General features: G+C 37.5%; 2 protein-coding genes across 2 annotated transcripts; one reads left to right on the forward strand and one right to left on the reverse strand.

Annotated features, from left to right (window-relative positions):
- Window positions 1-698: 698 nt before the first annotated feature.
- On the reverse strand, window positions 699-8584 carry LOC108678490 (kinesin-like protein KIF1C). The gene is made up of 5 exons (XM_018166937.1): window positions 8429-8584; window positions 7792-7926; window positions 7351-7520; window positions 6696-6728; window positions 699-816 (listed from the first exon to the last, which is right to left on the reverse strand). The coding sequence occupies exons 1-5, from the start codon at window positions 8582-8584 to the stop codon at window positions 699-701; spliced, it is 612 nt and encodes a 203-aa protein (XP_018022426.1).
- Window positions 8585-10794: 2210 nt separating this feature from the next.
- On the forward strand, window positions 10795-21408 carry LOC108678492 (D-2-hydroxyglutarate dehydrogenase, mitochondrial). Its single transcript, XM_018166938.2, has 8 exons — window positions 10795-10912; window positions 16160-16278; window positions 16949-17066; window positions 18121-18296; window positions 18705-18933; window positions 19397-19568; window positions 20149-20299; window positions 20727-21408. Exons 1-8 carry the CDS (start codon window positions 10795-10797, stop codon window positions 20937-20939), a joined length of 1296 nt encoding a protein of 431 aa, XP_018022427.1. The 3' UTR covers window positions 20940-21408.
- Window positions 21409-22164: the final 756 nt, after the last annotated feature.

Genomic DNA, 22164 nt, shown 5'->3' on the forward strand with positions numbered 1-22164 from the left:
AGTAAAGCCTACCCACCTCGCAAATATCGAACGAAGCTTCAAAGATTTACGCCTCGATGTCGTAGACCTGAGGCACTCACTGCACGAACGCTATTTCACAGCCTGCTTATGGAAGCAGTACAAATATTCGTGTAAATATTCGTTCACTAACACCCACCACGCAGACGTGGTTTACTGATATATCTAAGCCATTGGGGGAGCACCAGCGCGTGTGTACTACCGACCACGGATGCTAGTATACTGGGTGTTGGTTCACGAAGAGAGGGACTCGAGAGGGCCAGCCAGCCACAGCAATATCCAGTTCATGGCTGCCAACACCACCACGATATTATTGGAACTACCGCTGCTGCAGCTGCTGCTGCTGCTGCTGCCGCTGCTGCTGCTGCCGCTGCTGCTGCTGCCGCTGTTGCTGCGCCGCTTCCAGCCAGCTTCGCTGGTGACTCAGTGGCGTCCTTTGCGCATGCTCCAACTCCCACACTCGTGGTGTTCTTTTCTCCGTGATTAATTAAGCAGTGAATATACCACGTAACATTAATGTAACATCTAATTCAACACATGTTAGGCGTGGGGATGGAATAATAATAATCTCAATTAAATGGAGTACCAGAAATATGCAATAGAAAAGCAGAATTCTATGCAGGTTAGATTCAGGGTCGCTGCCACGAAAATGACGTCATGAATATCGATCCCGGTTCCCCTCAACCGCCTCCATCCCCGCCCCCACACCCCCGCCCCAGCAGGCGAAGAGTCATTGAACACCCCCGCCCCCACACCCCCGCCCCAGCAGGCGAAGAGTCATTGAGGCGAACAACGAGCCTAAAACAACTCATTATAATTATCACAAACTCAAATAGAATGACTAATAATCAGGATCATGAGTAGTACTTGAGTAACAGATGTCGGATTACAATTCTTCCATCCTTGGGTACGAATTGATTTCGCTTAAAGGAGTTTTTCCCGATTGGCCTAACATAATTTCCTATAACATGTGATTTTAGAACATATGTTGGGGTTTGATGCTTGGGTATACAGAAGGGGCAAGTAACAGATGTGCTTGCACTTAGCCTATCGATCTAAAGTCAAGTAATTAATATAAACTTCTACTTCTACCTAGTGATACAAAGTTTTTAAAACAAACTTCTACTTCTACTTAGTGATTAAAAGTTATTAACACAAACTCTACATCTAGTTAGTGATACAAAGTTATTAACAAAAACTTCTACATCTACTTCGTGATACAAAGTTATTAATACAAACTTCTACTTCTACTTAGGTATAAAAAGTTATTAATTACTCGATCATTCACAAAAAACAAACTCAGTTAATAATTACCCAGCTTCAAGACCTATTAAACAAATTAGAGATGAAATTCATTCCACTCGCATCACGACTCCCGTATCAGAAGAATATATTGCATTGGCATATGGCATACTGAGATTATTACATGAATATTATCATGGAGAATCCTTATCTATCAACCAAATTAAACGATAGAATTTTCTGTGTTTCGCTGTATATTTCTTTGTGATTTAAAATGAAATTTATACAATTATTTAGCATCAAATTCATCCACACTCATAATTGATATACAATACCAGAGCTATTAATAACCTGTTGATAGTGCTAACCATTACCCATGAGAAGATCGTAGAAATATTTTTACTTCTAACTCAAAAGTTTAGCGTGTAATGCGTAGATTTTCGAGCTGCCCGAGTTATTCCATGAAAGCTCCATGCATGCTGAGCTAAATATTTATTATGGATAATATATGCACGATTAATAACTAATTTAAAGGTAAGATAAAATGACTAAAATAACATACGTGCAATAGCTTTATATTTCATATTTTCACTTATCCGTTTCTGAATTCAATTGATGAATTAACGATCACCATTGAAGATAAGGTTTAAAATTTGCAATAAACAAATTTAAAATTCCAATGAAGCTCGTCGCGTATGCTATGCCAAAGTATAATCACCAGCACAAATGCAGTGGGAAATTTATTCATAATTTTTTAGGAATAGAGGATCTGAGGATCTTATTACTATTAAAAAAAACAAATCTTACGCAGGATATGGGTAGAGGAACTTGTTACTATTTAAACACGAATCCAACATAGGAAATTGAAAACAAAATATGGAGACGCTTGAAAAAAAATTCATGCATTTCGGCCTGAAGCTGCGATCATTTTGCAGGTTTGTCCAGCAGGTGCAATGCAATCCTTGGCTTCCCGTGAAATAAAGTTCGTTAGCTGAATAAATTTTCAACGTTTAAGGTTTCAAGGTTCAACGTTTAAGGTTTAAGGTTTCAAGTTTAAGATTTCAAGGTTCAACGTTTAAGGTTTAAGGTTTCAACGTTTAAGGTTTAAAGGTTTCAAGTTTAATGTTTCAAGGTTCAACGTCTAAGGTTTAAGGTTTCAAGGTTCAACGTTTAAGGTTTAAGGTTTCAAGTTTAAGGTTTCAATGCATTTTATAGAATATACTAGACTTTCAAAACCTTTAACTTATTTTTTCTTGTCTCTATTTTTTTATCCAAACGGGAAAATGACGCCACTGGAAAACTAAAATATTTGGGGAGGGGCTAGAATATCAGTTAAGCTGATTATTAAGAAACGTAATGCTAAATGAGTTTGTCTAATTATTGAAGAAACGCCTGATGAAATAATTGTGAAATCTTACAAAAGAACGTTGAACGCACAGTCACCTACAGGTTGAATGCTGAGTAAATATGCGCTTTACATATTTACATACCTACACATTATTTATGTAATGTATACATACATATACATTACATACACACTATACACATTTACATTCACAACCTACCCTATCAAATGCGCTATATATATAAATATGTATGTTAGTATAGGTTGGCAGAATTTCTTCTTTCAAGCAGGTTTCATTGAAGACCAGAGAATTTGTTTTATTCGCAATTTTCTTATTATTTTTTTCAATATATCGAACTATATTTTTAGTTTGAACTGGCAAATCGAAAATCAGGTTACCGATGGACATTTTTATTTCGTTAACGACGTTTCGAATGTTTCTATCATTCATTATCAAGTTAAAAGGCGCATTGAGTGATGAAACTGTCTCTTATACACATCTAGATGTGTATAAGAGACAGGTACTTGATAATGAATGAAGTTGCATTCGAAACGTCGTAAAATTAAAATTATAATAAAATGTCCCTTGGAAACCTGATATTTGACTTTTCAGTTCCTATCAAGAGCTTAATTCGCCGAATAGAGAAAAACAATAAGAAAATTGTCAATAAGAAATACTCTCTGGTCTTCAATGAAACCTGCATTAAAGAAAATCTTCTGCCAAACTACACCAATATTTATATTTATATGTATATACGTGTACGAATAGTTTTTGTTCAAGGTGATTCTTGAGAGTAGATTCTGCGAAAATTTTCTTGATAAATATTTAGCGCGAATTTTGTTACCCTTTGTTGTTAGTAAATCTAAATAGTAAAGTTCAACATGAATTTCATAAAATAAAACATAAAAAAGCGTCACTGTAATTAATCGACGTCAATTTCGGAGGAATATATGTTCGAGGAAGTGATGCATCAATTTAAATAAACTCGAAAAAGAACCCGAAAGCCTTTTTCTTGTATGCTAGTTCGAAGTGCAAGACAAGGGATGGTATTGCTGATTTGAATGTAAATCAACGGAATTGCTGGAATACTGTAGTTTTTTAAATTAATTATGAGAAAGTAAACATAATTGGTCCAATTCAAAATCTGCCAATAGTGAATTCATTCATTCTAAATAGGTATTCTATTCAATTCCAGATTTTGAAAAATTCAAGTCTTCGTCGGAGATTGCAACATTTTCCGGACACGAGTGGCACCAATTTTAGGCGTACAACAAAAGGATTTAAACACACAAGAGTGTAGATGAGTTGCTGCTCCATAGGAGCAGCAACATAACGTGTAAAAAGTGCGCAAGTGGGAATGCAGCGTGTAAAAATTCGGCAGTGGGAAACGTTTTCATCATGGAAACTCATGACGGTTTGCATGATGAAAATTACAGAGCAAACTCTTTTTTCTATAAATTCGAAGGGCCGAAGATTCAACCCAATCAATAACATCGTGAAGGACAAACATTATTCAAATCCTCGGCTCACTGCGACCCAGTTTTGTTCTTAGCCGCTCACGGAAACTAGGGCACGGGCACGCAAGCGGCCGTTGCGGGGGCAGGAATTGTCACGGGGAATGGCGGGGGCGGTGTTAACATTATAAGGGGGGCAGAGGGGGGTTGTAGGAGGCGTGGGGGATAGGGAGGTATAGACGGGAGGGGTGGGGGAGGTGCCGAAGGGATGGGTATGCTTCTAATCAATAGTCGACGGCTGCTGAAACAGCTGCGGCCGGAAGAACAGCTGCCAGAGCTAGAACAGCTGTGACTGCATGAATACCCTATAGCCAGGAACAGTTACGAGTGCATAGACATTGAACAGCTGTAACAGCTGCTACCGCATCAACTGCTGCAAGTGCACGAATATGCGTATTTTAGTGCCGAGCTGTGACTATAAGTTAGATTATCCACTTGCAGCGAACATTGCGATCAGTTGAACAATTTGTGGCAGCAGACCATCTTAATCATTGCCAGGGACAGCAGATCATTAGGGTCGCTGCAGAATATCACGGTCATTGCTAGGGATGGCAAGCGGATCATTATGATCACTTTGTTGGCTGTAGCATTAAGAGTCCAACACAACAGGCCTTCACACGCGGCCAATACGCAAAGCCAATTCACGAAGCCAATACACGAGGCGAATAGAGGCAATACACGAGGCCCAGACACGAGGTCAATACAAGAGGCCCAGACACGAGGCCAATACAAGAGGCCAATACAAGAGGCCAAAATACGAAGCCAATCACACAACAATGCGGCACCTGCAGCCTCAGGCACACAGAAGTGTTCGTGAGCAGCTCATAATTGGAGCCATCATGGCGCTATATTGCGTGGACGAACACCACTTTAGGAGAGGATATAAAATAATTATGAAGAAGAGATCAATTAACACGTTGACTACGATTGCTTCATCTTATACTATTATTTCATTTTTTGTACTGTTTTTAAACAGGGTTGCCAGACGGTCATTTTTTCCGGACAAATTCCGGGATTTAGTTTTTCTCAATTGCGTTGGCCGGCTAAAATTTATGATAGGGTTAATTCCTAATTAAATTTTAAATACTGCAAAAAGAAAATGAATGGAATTTTTATAGTGAAACCTACAAATGAACTAGTATATTTTGAGTTATCGGTCTTTTTTTGGCCTTTTTTGTTCTCGGATTTGGCCAAATTTAGGCAACCTGAATTATGTACCACTACGTCCTGGAGAAATACATTTCGTGGTACGCATATGTACCACTTCGGAGTCAACGTGTTCACGTGTTCAGGCAACCTGAATTCTGTACCACTACGTCCTGGAGAAATACATTTCGTGGTACGCATATGTACCACTTCGGAGTCAACGTGTTAAGCGTTGATAAACAGGTTATTGAATGAATTGCGTGAGATTATGCGGCGGAAACTCGATAGGTTAGGGCGACGGCGCTGCATATTCTGCAGGCGTGAGTAAAAAGTTCTGCGGCATCAAAGGTTCTCTAGAGACAAGATATAGCTGGACCGTGTCGTGGTAAGTGATGTATAGTGCACACCAACGATGATGACATCATTATAACTAAACCGGTCATGCCCTAACACCACTCACTGGTCGTGTTGTCGTGCCCTAACACCACTCACTGGTCGTGTTGTCCTAACACCACTCACTGGTCGTGTTGTCCTAACACCACTCACTGGTCGTGTTGTCGTGCCCTAACACCACTCACTGGTCGTGTTGTCCTAACACCACTCACTGGTCATGTTGTCGTGCCCTAACACCACTCACTGATCGTGTTGTCGTGCCCTAACACCACTCACTGGTCGTGTCCTAACACCACTCACTGGTCGTGTTGTCGTGCCCTAACACCACTCACTGGTCGTGTTGTCGTGCCCTAACACCACTCACTGGTCGTGTTGTCGTGCCCTAACACCACTCACTGGTCGTGTTGTCGTGCCCTAACACCACTCACTGGTCGTGTTGTCGTGCCCTAACACCACTCACTGGTCGTGTTGTCGTGCCCTAACACCACTCACTGGTCGTGTTGTCGTGCCCTAACACCACTCACTGGTCGTGTTGTCGTGCCCTAACACCACTCACTGGTCGTGTTGTCGTGCCCTAACACCACTCACTGGTCGTGTTGTCGTGCCCTAACACCACTCACTGGTCGTGTTGTCGTGCCCTAACACCACTCACTGGTCGTGTTGTCGTGCCCTAACACCACTCACTGGTCGTGTTGTCGTGCCCTAACACCACTCACTGGTCGTGTTGTCGTGCCCTAACACCACTCACTGGTCGTGTTGTCGTGCCCTAACACCACTCACTGGTCGTGTTGTCGTGCCCTAACACCACTCACTGGTCGTGTTGTCGTGCCCTAACACCACTCACTGGTCGTGTTGTCGTGCCCTAACACCACTCACTGGTCGTGTTGTCGTGCCCTAACACCACTCACTGGTCGTGTTGTCGTGCCCTAACACCACTCACTGGTCGTGTTGTCGTGCCCTAACACCACTCACTGGTCGTGTTGTCGTGCCCTAACACCACTCACTGGTCGTGTTGTCGTGCCCTAACACCACTCACTGGTCGTGTTGNGCTTTTGCCCGGTCCGCGTACCTGACAAATGTTAATAAATACCAAGTGTTTACAAATCAAATAGCTCAAGATATAATTAGTTGAAAGTTTGTAACAAATTATATCGCTCAAGACACAATTAGTTGACAGTTTTGTTAACAAATTAAATCGTTGCAGACAAATTTGATTGCAAGTTTTCTTCGTAGAATATATCGCTCCAGACCCAATTGATTAAAAGATTTGTTCACAAAATAAATCGTAGTAAATAAAATAAATTAGAAGCTTATTGAAGACAATAATTGACTAATATAATAATCGTTAATCATTTCAAACTAAAGTAATAACAGATTAATAAGCAACATGAGAATAGAGACCGTCTCGCCATTTCATAAAAGCAAGGAAGACCATATCTTAATTGACTGAATAATAATTGGTAATTATATTGACTCATATTAATATTTAAGCAACAATAATAACAGATTAATTAGGCACCTGAGTTTTGAGAGCGTCTCGTCATAGTTCATATAAGCAAGGGAGACCATATCTTAATTGCCCATATCATAATTGGTTATTATATTAATTAAAAATAATTTACTACATAATGATTGGTAATTATATTGGCCCATAATAATAATAGAGCAATAATTACTGATTAATAGGTCACCTGAGTGTAGAGAGCGTCTCGTCATAGTTAATATCAGCAGGGGAGATGGCTGCCACCATGGCAGTCTTGCTGTTGCCACCAAGGTTCTCCCTCAGCAGCCACGTCAAGATAGAGTCTCGGTACGGGATGAACTGATCTCCTTTCTTCTTCTTTCCCGTCGGCTTGGAAGCCTAAAAATATCAGTTTTATCTATCACAAAAACAGGCTACAATTTTTCTAAATAATACGGAGTAATAAAAATAGTTTTGGGCTGCTTTCTCATCGCCAAATAGCAACCGATTTCAAGTTTAACACGACCGATTTTAAGTTTAAGTTTAACACAGCCTACTACATCCAGAAAATTTTAGTATCTCAAAAAAATATTTTAACTTATTTCAATAAAAATTAGAATTCTATGATGAAATTTCATCGATGGAAGTAGTAACATGTTGAGCGTCTTACAACTTCGGCGAGGGCAGAGATGACTTTGCCGAGGGTAGTGAGGGACTTATTGATGTTAGCGCCCTCCTTGAGACGCGTGCCCTTAGCTCCTGTTGAATCGGCGCGCTCTGATCCAGCCAAGTCAACCAGCGAGATCTGTGTCAAAGTCAAACGTAAAATAACAAAAATAAAAAAATAAAAAAATACAAAGAACCACAAAAATCAGCTTAAAGTATAAAAAAAACTAAAATTAGGTCAGACACAGTTATGTACACCAGCAAACGTAACAGTCCGCGTCATAGTCAAACTTAAAATAACAGAAAATTCACATGAAAAATCACACTGCACAAGGAAAATCTTGTGCAGGATGATTGAAAAATGAATTTCATGCACAAGAAAAATCTTTATAAATTGAAAGATGAAAACAAGATAATTAAAAATTCGCTACTAGAATAAATAACCCGTGGCATCTCTTCCAATTACAAAAAAACTAAGAAACTCGAAGCGTTGGACCCACCCCAGCCATAAGACCTCTTCCTAAAAGCGTTTCCATGAATATATCACCGTAAGTTCTATTCTTCCTTGCCCCACATAGGTTATTACGTATGCATCACAGCAGACCTCATAACCCCCATGTTTAGACCCCAGCCCAGCAGACCTTTGAGACGCGTTCAGACCAGAGGTCTGTAGTGCGGTCATGTCTACGCTGCGTGAGCACCATCGTGAAGACCGCGTGTGAGCGCGACGACGTCTCGTTCATGTTCGTCGCCGCCACCGTGCGCGCCTTGTTGCCTGCCAGCAAAATATGTAACATCAGAGACACTGGATTCTTCCGAAGTGTTGTCTTTAAAAAGTAATTTTTAAATGCATATTTTTATTATAGGATATAGTAGACTTTCAAAACCTTTAATTTACTTTTTCTTATCTCAAATTTTTTATCCAAACGATAAAATTACGTCATTGGAATTACAATATTTGGTGAGGGGCTAGAATATCAGGCTAAGCTGGTTATCAAGAAACTGAATGCTCAATGAGTTTGTCTAATTATTGAAGAAATGCTTGAAATAATTGTAAAGTGATGGTGAACAGTACGTTGAACGCAAGGTCACCAGCGGATTGGATGCTCAGGCAACAGCGCTACGTGTACGAATAGTTTTTATTCAACGTGAGTCTTGAGAGTTTATTCGGCGAAAATTTTCTTGATAAATATTTCGTGGAATCTTGTTACATTTTTTTTGTTAGTGAATATAATGAGTGAAGTTCAACATGAAATTTATAAAATAAGACGTAAAGATTAACGCACAATGTAATTAATAGCCGTCAATTTCGGAGGTATATGTTCGAGGTGATGCAGCAATTTAAATATTTAATTTCAATTTCGGAGGTTTAAATTTAAAATGAAACACCAGAGGAAAATAAGTCGCAGACAAAATATCTCGAGCCGCAGTGCCAGTATAAACCTACATAATCATCACCCAGTTAAAAGATAGATTCTCTCCCTTTGATCATATCACGATTCTCAGCCAGCGTCTTACCCATAGAAACCGGATAAATTGCAAGGGCTGGACAATAAAAACCGTAGAGTTTGAGATTGACAAAAAAAAACTGTTGCAAGGAAATAAGGCCTTATGGGATGGTTAATTAAGTAGGTTGAACTGAATTAAATAGGTTGAATTGAATTAAGTACGTTAGATTGAATTAAGTAGGTTAATTGACTGAAGTAGGTTGAATAGAATAAAGTAGGTTGGATAGAATTAAGTAGGTTGAATAGAATTAAGTAGGTGGAATAAAATTAAGTAGGTTGAATAATCGAATTAAGTAGGTTGAATAAATTAAGTAGGTTGAATAGAATAAAGTAGGTTGGATAGAATTAAGTAGGATGAATAGAATTAAGTAGGATGAATTGAATGACGTAGGTTAAATTGATCTCAGTATTTTGAATTTAATTAAGTAGGTTGAATTGAAATAAGTAGGTTGAATTAATCTAAGTAGGTTGAATTGAATTAAGTAGGTTGAATTGAACTAAGTAGGTTGAATCAAATTAAGTACATTGAATCAACTTCAAGTAGATTGCTCTGTGAAAACGCGACGATTTTTTTTGCCAGAATCTTCCATTAGTCAATAATTAGTCGGAAATCCAAAACATAATTAGATCATTCACTTTCTTAGAATGTATCGTCGAAACTTAATCTCATTCGCGTTCATGGGGACATTTGTAATTTACATGAATGACACTGTGAACCCAGATGACCCATTAGAATTTAATGCAACTTAAAAAGTCGTACAGTCGGGACAACAACGCTTGCAAGAAAACTATATTAAATAGAACGCTACCACCACCACCGCTACTATCGGCAGGACCATCCACCTGGATATGCAGTGACCAGCTACACGCAGCTGACGGTTATCATTATCAAGATAACCATTACACGTTTATCATTATTATGAGAACCATTACACGTTTATCATTATCAAGATAACCATTACACGTTTATCATTATCATGATAACCATTACAAATCGAAGCATTTCCCACCAAAAACTCGGGTGCGGGCCCTGATGCCATTCATTTAACGAGATAAATAAGGGACTAGAACCAAAGCGACATAATGAATGTTTTGAAAACAAATGATTTTCGCATTATTAATTATCGAAGAAAAATTAGTGCAAAAAAAAAAAGTTCCTTCACGCACGAAAATGATCATGTATGAGCAATGCTAATTGAAGGGAATGTCGTATTTTAATAGTTAAAATAATATTTACCACGTTAAAAATAATGCCGAGGAAATCTTAAATTTATATTATGATGGAGAAGCGATGGGCAAGTGATGGACAAGAGATGGCAAGAGATGGACAAGTGATGGACAAGAGATGGACAAGAGATGGACAAGAGATGGACAAGAGATGGACAAGTGATGGACAAGAGATGGACAAGAGATGGACAAGAGATAGACAAGTGATGGACAAGAGATGGACAAGAGATGAACATGTGATGGACAAAAGATGGACATGAGATGGACAAGAGATGGACAAGAGATGGATAAGAGATGGACAAGTGATGGACAAGAGATGGACAAGAGATGGACAAGAGATGGACAAGAGATGGACAAGAGATGGACAAGAAATGGATAAGAGATGGACAAGTGAGGAGGTATAAACTCCCAAAACTTCGACCGAACTAGCAAGTTTAACCGTAAATTTGTAGGGTCACGACTCCTCGTGTTAGCAGCAGGTAAGTTGTCGGGTCAAGAGGGCGGAAAAGTTTTAAGCTCAAGTTGGGGTCGTGACGGCCTGATCAAGTTTTTACCCTCAAGGAAACTAAAAATATTAGCAGAGATCTTCCTTCAAAAGTTTAGACTTGAAGTTTTAGATTTCTGATCATATATCATTATAGCTGAACAATTTTATTATATCAAAAATGTTATTTCTCATTCTGAAATTCATCATTCATCCCATATAAACATATTATCATTCAAGAATTTCATTGTTAGCCAAGTATTGAAACAGAAAACTTGCAGCATTTCACAGTCAAATAATGACAGGTCCATAAATTTGGACGCAACGCATTCTTGCCTTACATTCAATGGACGAGGCTACGACACATCAAAACGCCAGTCAAACTTCACTAATTAAGTCCTCATCGAATGTTAGAGAACAAAATGACCAAGGGACCTGCACTCACAAAATAAATGGGTCATATAGCTCAAAAAGCGACATATGTCTTTCAGCACGCAGCACAGATATGCCCATTTGCAGGATTAAACTGGGTTAGGATGGCCCATACAAGTGCAAGAAGTGCATCGCTATTTGGACAAAGTCTGTGTATTTTTTCCCGTGACCTGTGCGTGGGACACTGCAGTTAGCTCGCCATATTTTCGCGTGTTTCGACATGCATCGCATGGAGCTGGCGCCACGGCGGCGCCCCGCTCAGGGTAGCGATCTATGAAGACGAACCCAGGGGCAGCGTATCGAGCGACTCTTTAGCTTGGTTAGAACTCGCACGGCCAGCGCTTTGGTGATACGAAGAGAGACAAATTCAAGGCAACGTGTTGAATTTTGGTTGAAATTGCGGTTGGCATTGGTTTGGTTGAAAATTTTGGTTGGAATTGGTTGAAAGGGAGTTGAGTTATATATGTCGAGAAAAAAGACAATTAACAATCCAACCGAAAATTTATTCGACTGATAAAAATTAATCTATTAGAAGAAAATTATTAATATTTTTTACTGGGAATAAAACCCGATGAACAAACTCTCACCTCCTCCAAACATGATAGGGATAAATTAAAATTGAATGAAGTAGATCATGGCTTTTTCAATGAAAAAAAAAAGACAATAAATTTTCGTAAACGAGCCAATTAGCAGTCAAACGAAATAAGGAGAATTCCTCGAGCGACATTATGACGACACAGCCAACGCTGAGAGAACAAAAAATTTGCTTAAATATTCACGAATTGCAATTGCAGAAGAAATCTATTTCAAAAAGGAAAGCGACCTCAATAGGATGTTTTCGAACGCTAAAAGATTCGTCAAACCACGCACCCATTTCGTTGTTTTGGACAGGAACTTCACACCAAAGACTGTAAAAAAAATATCTCTGTCAACACGTATGCTGCAATTAAGTGAATTCATTTCGAAAGTCAGGTGCGTGTGTCACCGTAGTGAAAAGCAAATTATTTCAAGTACCTTGACAACTCAGAAAATAGAATTTGAAAATTTAAGTGCTAATAAAACAATCACACGTCCCATTATAATCGTAAACGAGTGAGATGCATTGTTAACACTTACACTGCAAGTTACTCGGAAATATTCTATCTCAGCTTGAGTCTACACTAGCGAAAACAACTCCGGATTTGCGAGCATACAATTACTAAAGATTATAATGATCACCAAGAGATTACAAGCAAAATTTCATGCTTGAATTTACCATGAAATTCAATTCGAATTTCTTCCACATAAAATCTTAATGTTTCACATGAACATTGATAAGAATTAGAACTTCTTACCCAATACTAAGAGGAAAAGGTTGATTGTCACAAGCGAATTTCAGATATCTGCAGTGGTCAATAATTGCCAAGGAGGACAAATTAAGTAAATAAAGGGCGATATAGTAAAAACTATACTATGAGATAATCATAATAAAAAAATAAAAAGCTAGTAACATTGAAAATAAATGCGTTTGAATTAATGGTTTATAAATAATCTCCTTCACACAACGGCTACAATTTCCATCCAAATGACGACATACGATCAAAAATATTCTTAAAATAACTGCGCTGAGAGCAAACTTCCACAAAATAGTGATACGCTGATATAATATGAATAAATCAGTGGTACGGCAATATAATGATATCACGAAAAAGTAGCAAATGAAGAAACGATGGTCAACAACTTTTTTCTTTCGCCGTAAAGACGAAATGAAAAATAAAATTCTAAATTGTCTGTATTAATTATTACCATAGGATGAACATTCCCCTTAATGATAAGTAAAAAATAAGTGGGTAAGAAGAGGAGACCGTATGGCACGCTTCGCCCACATGTTGATGACGTCATTGCTCTCCTTCATGGCCAATTAGAGGCTCTAACTACGCAAATGGGGCCTCAGGAGAGGGACATGGCCGCTGATGACAGGCCTTCAAAGTATCAACGGTGATATGCTTGCAAATTCTTGTGGTGGCCCAAGTTCTGCTATGATCGCAAGTTATACGGAGATAATAAATCTGGGTTTCACATCTTCCAATGGCCTACATGGGTTCCTATGGGCATCCTAATCAGAATGATGATTAGCTAATGTAATAATTATATCGCAATTATTTCCATATCTGACTTCATTTTGTGGGATACACATAGGAAAATAGAATGGCTGTCTAAGATAAAGCTTAAGAAATTATCCAGAACAAGAATGAAATTATTGTTCATAGGGAAAGTTAAACGATTCTTTAATCTATTTCTCTTCGAGTTCAGTTCATGGCTCAAAATAATATACACAGTGAGCGTATTCCGCAGAGTAACATAGAATTTAGGCCTCATTATTAGAGTTTTTGCTCGACCATTCTACTTAACAAACTCTCCTTAAATTTGCAATTATCATTCAAGAAGATTCAACTCGTAATGATAATGATAGCATATATAAAATAATTTTACATGAATGATGCTTTTCTTCAAATAATCTAAATTGAATATCCAACCAAATATTATGCGAAGTTACTAATGGTATGAATTAGAACAACACAACATCTATTCTGGAATTTTTACTTTTATCCCATTAAAAATTTAATGCGGACAAAAAATTATTTCCGGAATCATTGATCAGCTGACCAATGTTGACACTGGGATCCAGAAACTAAAGCTGAGACAATGCACTTATTGCAAGTAATTACTCACATTTCAACACATCTACGAAGTAGCACTTTCAAATGTTATTATTTATTTATATCATTTCACTTTATTTATAAGGAAAACACGGATTTGAATTGAATTTCTTGGCCTTCAACTTCGACGCCTGTGTTTCCTTTGGGACTGATCTACACAGAGTAAATCCGTACTCCGGAGTATATTAACGTATCCGCATTTAGAAATGTAGGGACCGTTGCTACTTTTTTCTTAGCGGTCCTTTCCATTACTTCATTTCATTATCATATTTTTTCTTTTAGAAATATGATAAACCACTAACCAGCTATCAGTATTAAAAATAATGTTCTTATAAAGAGTTGAATTCTGTTTATACTGTAATTCTGTAATACTGTAAAGAAAATAAGAAAAGAACAATATTAACTAACACAAAGTAAAATGAATGATCTACCTGTCCACTCAATATATTATTAAAAATGAGAATAAAGATCATGAACGCAGGAAGGTTGTGCTATAAAAATAGTATTTACAACCCCCGGTAACAGCATTTCTTTAAAAATTGACTGTTAAAAATAATTTCATATGTAATTTGAAAAAATAACTAGGCATAATTATGCTATTCTTTATTTTAACTGAAGAATCGTTAGTACAAATAAAAAATTGCAGTGAATAATTAAAGGTGTTATATGTTAGTAAAAAGTCTTAGAAGTAGATCAAATTAAAGCCAGTTTTGTCTCACTCAAATGCCCAATTTTCTAGTTTGGTAAGCAGGTAAGCTTATACCTAGTAGAAGGTACAAGGTAGAGTTTACATTTTCTCATGCCAAGACATTTTTAGCCAATTGATATAATATGGTAGATATTATTATATAATTTAGAGATCAACTTGTAAAATACATTTTTGCTCAAAAACTTAGGAGCATAGAGGCCAAGTTAGGAGCTATTGCTATATTAGAGCTTTAATGTTTTGAATTTACTTTGAATTGGTAAAATTTAATTTTATAATTGTAATTTTTATTGTCAATATCAACTGTTAATTATCTAGTATACATGTTTACTTTCAGTTTCATACATAGTAAAGAACATGAATTACATGTCAATAATAATTTCCTGACATATTTTAGGCTATGGGATTAGGGATACCATGTCTTCATGTAGTTTCCTAGTAGATTTATATGGGTTCATGCAGAAATACATTGAAGTCTCAAATATTCTTGCATCTAATTATTACTTAAGCTCCAGTGCCACTAAATTCTCTTAAAATTCAATGTTATCTATGTTTCAGTGCCTTATTTCATTCAACTTTCTTACTATTAAACTAGGCACTTTTTTAAAAATATGTTTTCACTTATATCTAAGAGCAAATTTCTTATTCCCCTTGAAAAACTGCTTCTAGCTTCTCCATTATGTTTAATGTCAAAAAAATTAGTGGCTTTTGAAGTGCAGACCTGTAGATTGCTGTCTTCATCAATAGTTCATTTCAAGGATGAAGTGGAGCTAACACACAAAAGGTATGCAAATTCTTTAAAGTGATTTTCTCCAATTGGTGATTTTTTTCAAAATCCAATATAAACATTAAGGGGAGCGTCTACCCTAAAAATTATCTCGGCTATTTACAGTCGGATCACTCTGAAACTTGGTACACATATGTAAAATGGAAAAAAACTCGCATTTTGTTCGNATACCATATGAACTTATTTAATTGCCTGTTTAGTAGGTACCATCTCTGCATGAAAAAACATTTCACCTTTTTAAGATTCAAAGGGACTCTTTGAACTTGCCATAGAAATTAATTATTAGATACCTAGCTGACAAAGGTATTGTCTTTTGTTCATCGAATCATAGGCATACATATTTATTAGAATATGGATTATCACAAGTAGCAGTATTCCTATTTCAGTATAGATGGGTTTTCAACATTACTCGTGTAAAAAATTGTATTTTTTTATGGAAACAGGTGACTGGCAACAACAATTCTTAGGTTTAGGTATAATTGATGATTCAGTCATGTCTATATCTTTGTTTATAATAACCACATTTCAGGTGGCAACACTGGACTGGTTGGAGGCAGTGTCCCTGTGTTTGATGAAGTAGTCATCTCTACATCTTTGATGTCAAATATTGAGAGTGTTGATGAGCTCAGTGGAGTTGTTGTTTGTCAGGTGCGTTGCTGCTTATCTTCTTACTTTTTAAAAGTCTAAAGATTTAAATATTAGGTATTACTTTTCACTGCAAACATCATTTTCTGTAACTTCTTGCAAAAAACAATGTAAGTAAATATGGCAATTCCTTTAAAGATAAACAATATTCATCATCAAGCACTTGCTAGATTTTATACTTTGCTAGATTTTATACTTTGCTATATTTATATTGTTATTTGACTCAGCTTATCTTTACCAAATTAATTGATTGCTCATACTGAGTTATTCACTTTATGTAGTGACTTTGAATTTCCATTACAAAACTCTATCAAAAAGGGGAGAATTCTAAAAATGCTGCAAGATACGTGAATACAACAGCTACCGGTAATCAATAAATAATTACCTATTGATTATTTGAGAGTTCAGCTTCCCTAATTGTTTTTAGATGAAGAAACTGTTTCTATTTTTCGCATATTTTCTCATTTATGGAAAAAATGCCATATTGTGCTCGTCATGTCTGTCTGTCCGTCTGTCCGTGACTTCACATTTTTTTATTCTGAGAAAATGCACTCTCTGTCACTCACTGCAGTGAGTACGGTACTGAGTTATATTTTTTTATTATCAATAGCATGTAATTAGATTATTTATTCTTTTTGAATCATATTAATTTTATTAATGGTTGGTTTTGCAGGCAGGATGTGTGCTGGAAACTATTGACCAGCACCTTGAGCAGTTCGGCTTCATGATGCCACTAGACTTGGGTGCTAAGGGCAGCTGCCACATCGGCGGCAACGTCGCCACCAATGCCGGTCTGTTGATGTTATTGGCTGCAGCCTGCATTATTTAAAATAATGAATCGTGAACCTGCCGTCTGTTTTGGAAGGAGTTGAAACTTGCTGCCATCTAAACTGGTTTGAAATCCCTCTGAATTAAAGATGATTGTCAGTAGATTCCTGACTGATCGCAAATAGGCTGCTTACAAAATATGAACGATTGACATTATATTACGGTACATGCAATGCTATCAGATTAGCATGTATTGACACTACATTACCATGCGTTGATTCAAAATAACTAATGACTGAAGCTGGATAAGAATTGATTGATATTAAATTATCGTTGATTAGCACTTACAGGCTCCAGACAAACCCAGAATAAGACTCTATTACCAAATTTAGGGACTAAGAGCACCACATATTGATGCTAAATTATCATAAACTGACATTAGTCAAACAACAAATAACACTTGATTACCCCAGAATATTATATTTAATGAATTAAACAATTACTTTATTTTGCCTGCTAATTTCCAGAAAAAATTGATAGAGGGCACTGAATGATTTACGCCCAGATTGAGAGCCATTGACTAAGCTAGGTATATGCTAACTAATATATTTCTCTCAAAATCTTTTCCCGCTCATAAATTAAATTTTAAATCCAACTCACCTATGTACTCCAACAGACAGTTTGTCATTTACCATAGAAAATAGCCTAAAATTACTTGTTGCTTAGATTAATTTTAGTTGGGAAATGTATAGTAATGTATAAACTATGCTGCTCTCGCTCTGACTAGCTTGGCCATCTTTTCTGAACTTGTATGTACAGTGAACAGTTTTTTTTATTTTCACGTAATGAATGATTTGGCTTTCGGACTATAAAATTGTATAGAAAATTATTCGTTTTTGAGCCCTTCATGAGAAAAATATCGACCACTAACACAAAAACTCCCTTTGGCAGTTACTAAAAACGTAGAAAAATCATTTCATCATGTGCGAGTCGTTTCCGATAAAATGCCGACCACTAGGGTGTTAATTCCAATGTGTTTTATTCGCAAATGTCAATGGATATCACCAAAACTTGCAGGAGGGCTGCGTCTGTTGCGGTACGGCAGCCTGCAGGGCTCGGTGTTGGGGTTGGAGGCCGTGACTGCAGACGGCACGGTGCTGGACTGCATGTCGTCCCTCAGGAAGGACAACACGGGCTATCATATTAAAAATCTCCTCATCGGCTCCGAGGGCACGCTGGGCATTATAACTAAGGTAGCTGTGCTTATGAATATATGATCTTGCATGTAATTGACTCTTATTCATGAGTCAATTATGATCTTGCATGTAATTAACAGGTAACTTTATGTAACAGTGGATTTCTTTACAGATGTCGAAACTGCGTCATAGGAAAGTCTATATAATGTAGCACTCGGTCATTATTGAAATTTATAGAATAGTTAACGAGATCAACTAAAATGACTAGGTGATAGTACTACTTCATTCTGCTCTAAATAGTACTATTGCTTAGGTTCTTAGGAATTTTAAAATCATCAACTTAACCCTCCTATGGTCTTCATTTCCGGTATATGACCCTGTGTTTTCAGGGCATAAGGTTGAAATTGCGAGTCAGTTTGACTCGAAGACGACAGGAGGATTAAACCTTGTGTTTCTGCTTCTCAGGTAGCTATCCTGTGCCCTGTCCGGCCACAAGCTATCAGCCTTGCGTTGCTGAGCCTCGACAGCTTCTCGACGGCCCTCGCGACCGCCTGCCGTGCCAAGTCCATGCTCGGCGAAATCCTGAGCTCCTGCGAGTTCATCGACGCCTCGTCCATGGAGTGCGTCACCAAGAACCTGAACCTCGTGTGTCCTGTTGCCGCTGCTAACTGCTACTTGCTGCTTGAAACTTCCGGTCAGCTTGTGAGGATACAAACACCTTGGCTGATTGTCGTATATAAAACTTATGATGCTCTTATTTTCTTATTTCTAGCCAAGATTTTGTTCCTGAACGTGCTTGGTTTTTATGAGTCACTTCTCTGCATGCTTTTGAACCTCACATAATGCAGTACCGGTCACTTAAATTCAAGTTTGTTTATAGACTTCGGATTTCAATTCATGTTCTACTTCACATTGAATTCGATGTGACTTCATTCTTTTTGTAAATATCTAAACTTCATTTATCAAATTTTCGCCTATAAGTACTCACAAGCAAGTAAGAAATACTCACTTGTATATTTCGGCATGTTGAAAGGCAGTATATAGCTTCAGTATGTTTTTTCTGAGTAATATTCCAAGTTCAACATTAATGGTGTAACATAATAATCGTAGTCGATTTCTTTGCTTATTTTAATTGATATATGAATCGGATGTTCCAGGTTCAAACGGCGAGCACGACCAAGCGAAGCTGGAGGCGTTCCTGGAGCGGAGCATGGAAGAGTCGGGCGTACAGGACGGTACGCTGGCCAGCGAGCCCTCACGCATGAGCAAAATCTGGCAGCTTAGAGAGAGACTTGCTGAAGCTCTGCTGCTCGAAGGTTATGTTTTCAAGTGAGCTGCCCCTGATTTCTTATTTCGATTATTTAATATTATTGCAAGTTTATGTATGGTTTAAATTTAGGCGACAGTATGATCAATGGTTGATGACGTTAAGTTTTAACTTTTTGTAGTAGTTTTAAGATCATCAATCCTTTTATTTTATTTTTTTTTTGATAATTCAAAATTCTTACGAATTCTACTTCTTCTGAATTTTATACGTAATTGAATAAATTGAGTCTAACTGCCAAGTGCTTCAACATTCTTTCCCTGCAAAGTTCTGTCTCAAATTTGCTAGGCAAATTTATGTAATTACTCTATGTATTGTAATAATCGATACAATCTAATTCATGAAATTAATCCTCTTCTGTACTACTTGTTTTAGCTAAAATTTAGTCATAGTTGAAGAATCATCAACTTTTTTCAACTGAACTTGAAAATCAGTCATCTATGGACAGGGTCAAAATTATGCTGCACGTCCTGAAATATTTGATGCTTATGTTAAAAAAAAAACATATTTTCCCTACTCACTGAAATTTTAAAGGAAATGGATTTTCAGTCTGCAAAATTAAAAATTTTTTCTTCTACCACTCAGGCAAGACATCTCGCTGCCCCTGACCGAATATTATGCTCTGGTTGAGAAAACTCGCTTACACCTCGGAAACAAAGTGTCGCGATGTTGTGGCTACGGACACCTCGGAGATGGCAACCTACACCTTAACATCACCGTCCCTCACTACAGTCATGTGAGTAAACTACACCTTAAAATCACCGTCCCTCACTAATTCAGGTTGTCCGCATGCTGGAGCTCTGGCTGAAGATCTTCACGAGTAATTGTTTGAGAGATCGCCGTGAGATTAAGCCCTGCACATTAATTTAGAAAATTCATATTTCATTATTTGAGGGCAGGGAGTGACACGCATGCTTTCTCTTTGGCTGAAATAACTTCATATGAGTAGTTTCTTGAGATCAAACTCCACGTATTAATCTGGAGCCATACTTTCAAAACTCGCTAAGTGAACGTAATTACTTACGCTCTATTTTCTTGTCTGGGATTGGTGGATTTTGCTTGAAAGACTTTCAATGATTGGCTGATAAACTTACGATCTCTTAACTTTTATTGCAAGTATAGGTCCTGATATCATTAAAGTTTTATTTTGTATTTGAGTGCAGGAGGTTGCCCGCATGCTGGAGCCGTGGCTGTGGGAGCAGGTGGCCGCGTGTCGTGGCAGCATCAGCGCCGAGCACGGCTTGGGCTTCAAGAAGCGAAACGATATCCACTTCTCCAAAGCCGCTTCCGCCGTCGCTCTCATGCAGCAAATCAAGAAGCTTATGGACCCCAAAGCCATCTTGAACCCCTATAAATGCATTCCAGATATATACTAACTCATCTTTTTAGAATCTGGTGATGTGAGAATGTTTTTGCGTGCATTTGAAGACAGTTTCAATCTACCTAACATCGTGAACAAAAATTGAATTCTCCTGAATCTATGTTTAACCGCAAACCAAACGCGAAACTCATAGATCCTGAATCACAATTAAATGCCTTTCACATATTATTTATCGATTTTTCGAGTTGATCGATTGTAAAGAAACATTCACACCAGCCGTGCAAGGCACCTGCCATGTCCAGGGTGCGAATGCTTCTACAGAAATATATTTAAGAATAATGGACTGGACCGTGACTTTCATATGTCCGGCAATTTGGTGTGAACCCGGCCTAAAAAAGAACAAATTTCCTTGAGATAAATTGTCTACTCTCTCAGGCCTATTTGATACTTCCTGAATATATTCGAAAAATTTATACCTCAATACAAAGAAACGTCTATGTCTGTCATGTGGGTTATATGTCTTATATTAAGTTTTACCCTAACGTACAAAGTTCAGCCTTTAATACAGCAATTATTTCATTGCTTGCAATCATTTCGCGCTCATTCTGTCAAGGGATTCACCTTTTATTTCGTTTAGGAAATTTATAAAGTTAGATGCTCAGTTTAGTTCATTAGTAATGCTCAAATAACGCCATTGATGAACCTGTAGCTTAACCTAGATTTCATCTTTCGGTTGTTCCAACTCATGAACAGTAGATTGTTGTTATGGTACAATGTTCCTTATTTTATTGTGATAGCGTGCATACAAATATTTCTCATTGTTATTTAAAATATTGTTAATAAGTTAATTTTTTCGTGTTTTTTTGTTGGTAATCTAATATACTCTGCAGCTAACTGAAGTATTCAATGGTTGTAAAATAACTTTGAATTCGTCCAGGCAAGATGGAGTTTGTGATAGTGTATGTGCTGCTGTGGGAGATTCGTTGCGTGTTTCGCGTTCGTGGCCTGTATTCGTACAACTCATGGGCTTGTATCGAACCCATCTTCCTTTAACTTGTAACAATATGAACAAAATGCAGTAAAAGATTATTTATTTTGCTGAAGCATTCAAACAAAGTGAAATATTATTTTGTTACGCGTTTCAGAGTGAAATTTAGTCCTTTCGCTCCTGCCATCTTTACTGTGTGATCTCATGTAATTTAAATGCAGCTGCCAAATATGCTGCATCAGGGAGAGTTTTTCGTACAAATATCAAATATTTTTTGAGAAGCTTTTTTATA

The sequence above is a fragment of the Hyalella azteca genome, unplaced genomic scaffold (assembly GCF_000764305.2).
Source record: "Hyalella azteca isolate HAZT.00-mixed unplaced genomic scaffold, Hazt_2.0.2 contig15682, whole genome shotgun sequence".
Taxonomy (NCBI): domain Eukaryota; kingdom Metazoa; phylum Arthropoda; class Malacostraca; order Amphipoda; family Hyalellidae; genus Hyalella; species Hyalella azteca.

Bases quoted from the DNA above. Each gene is read 5' to 3' on its own strand.
- LOC108678492 (XM_018166938.2), top strand. From the start codon at position 10,795: ATGGACAAGAGATGGATAAGAGATGGACAAGTGATGGACAAGAGATGG. The intron at 18,934-19,396 runs GTCAGCTTGTGA...CGGATGTTCCAG, and splicing joins CTTGCTGCTTGAAACTTCCG to GTTCAAACGGCGAGCACGAC. The intron at 20,300-20,726 runs GTGAGTAAACTA...ATTTGAGTGCAG, and splicing joins CCGTCCCTCACTACAGTCAT to GAGGTTGCCCGCATGCTGGA.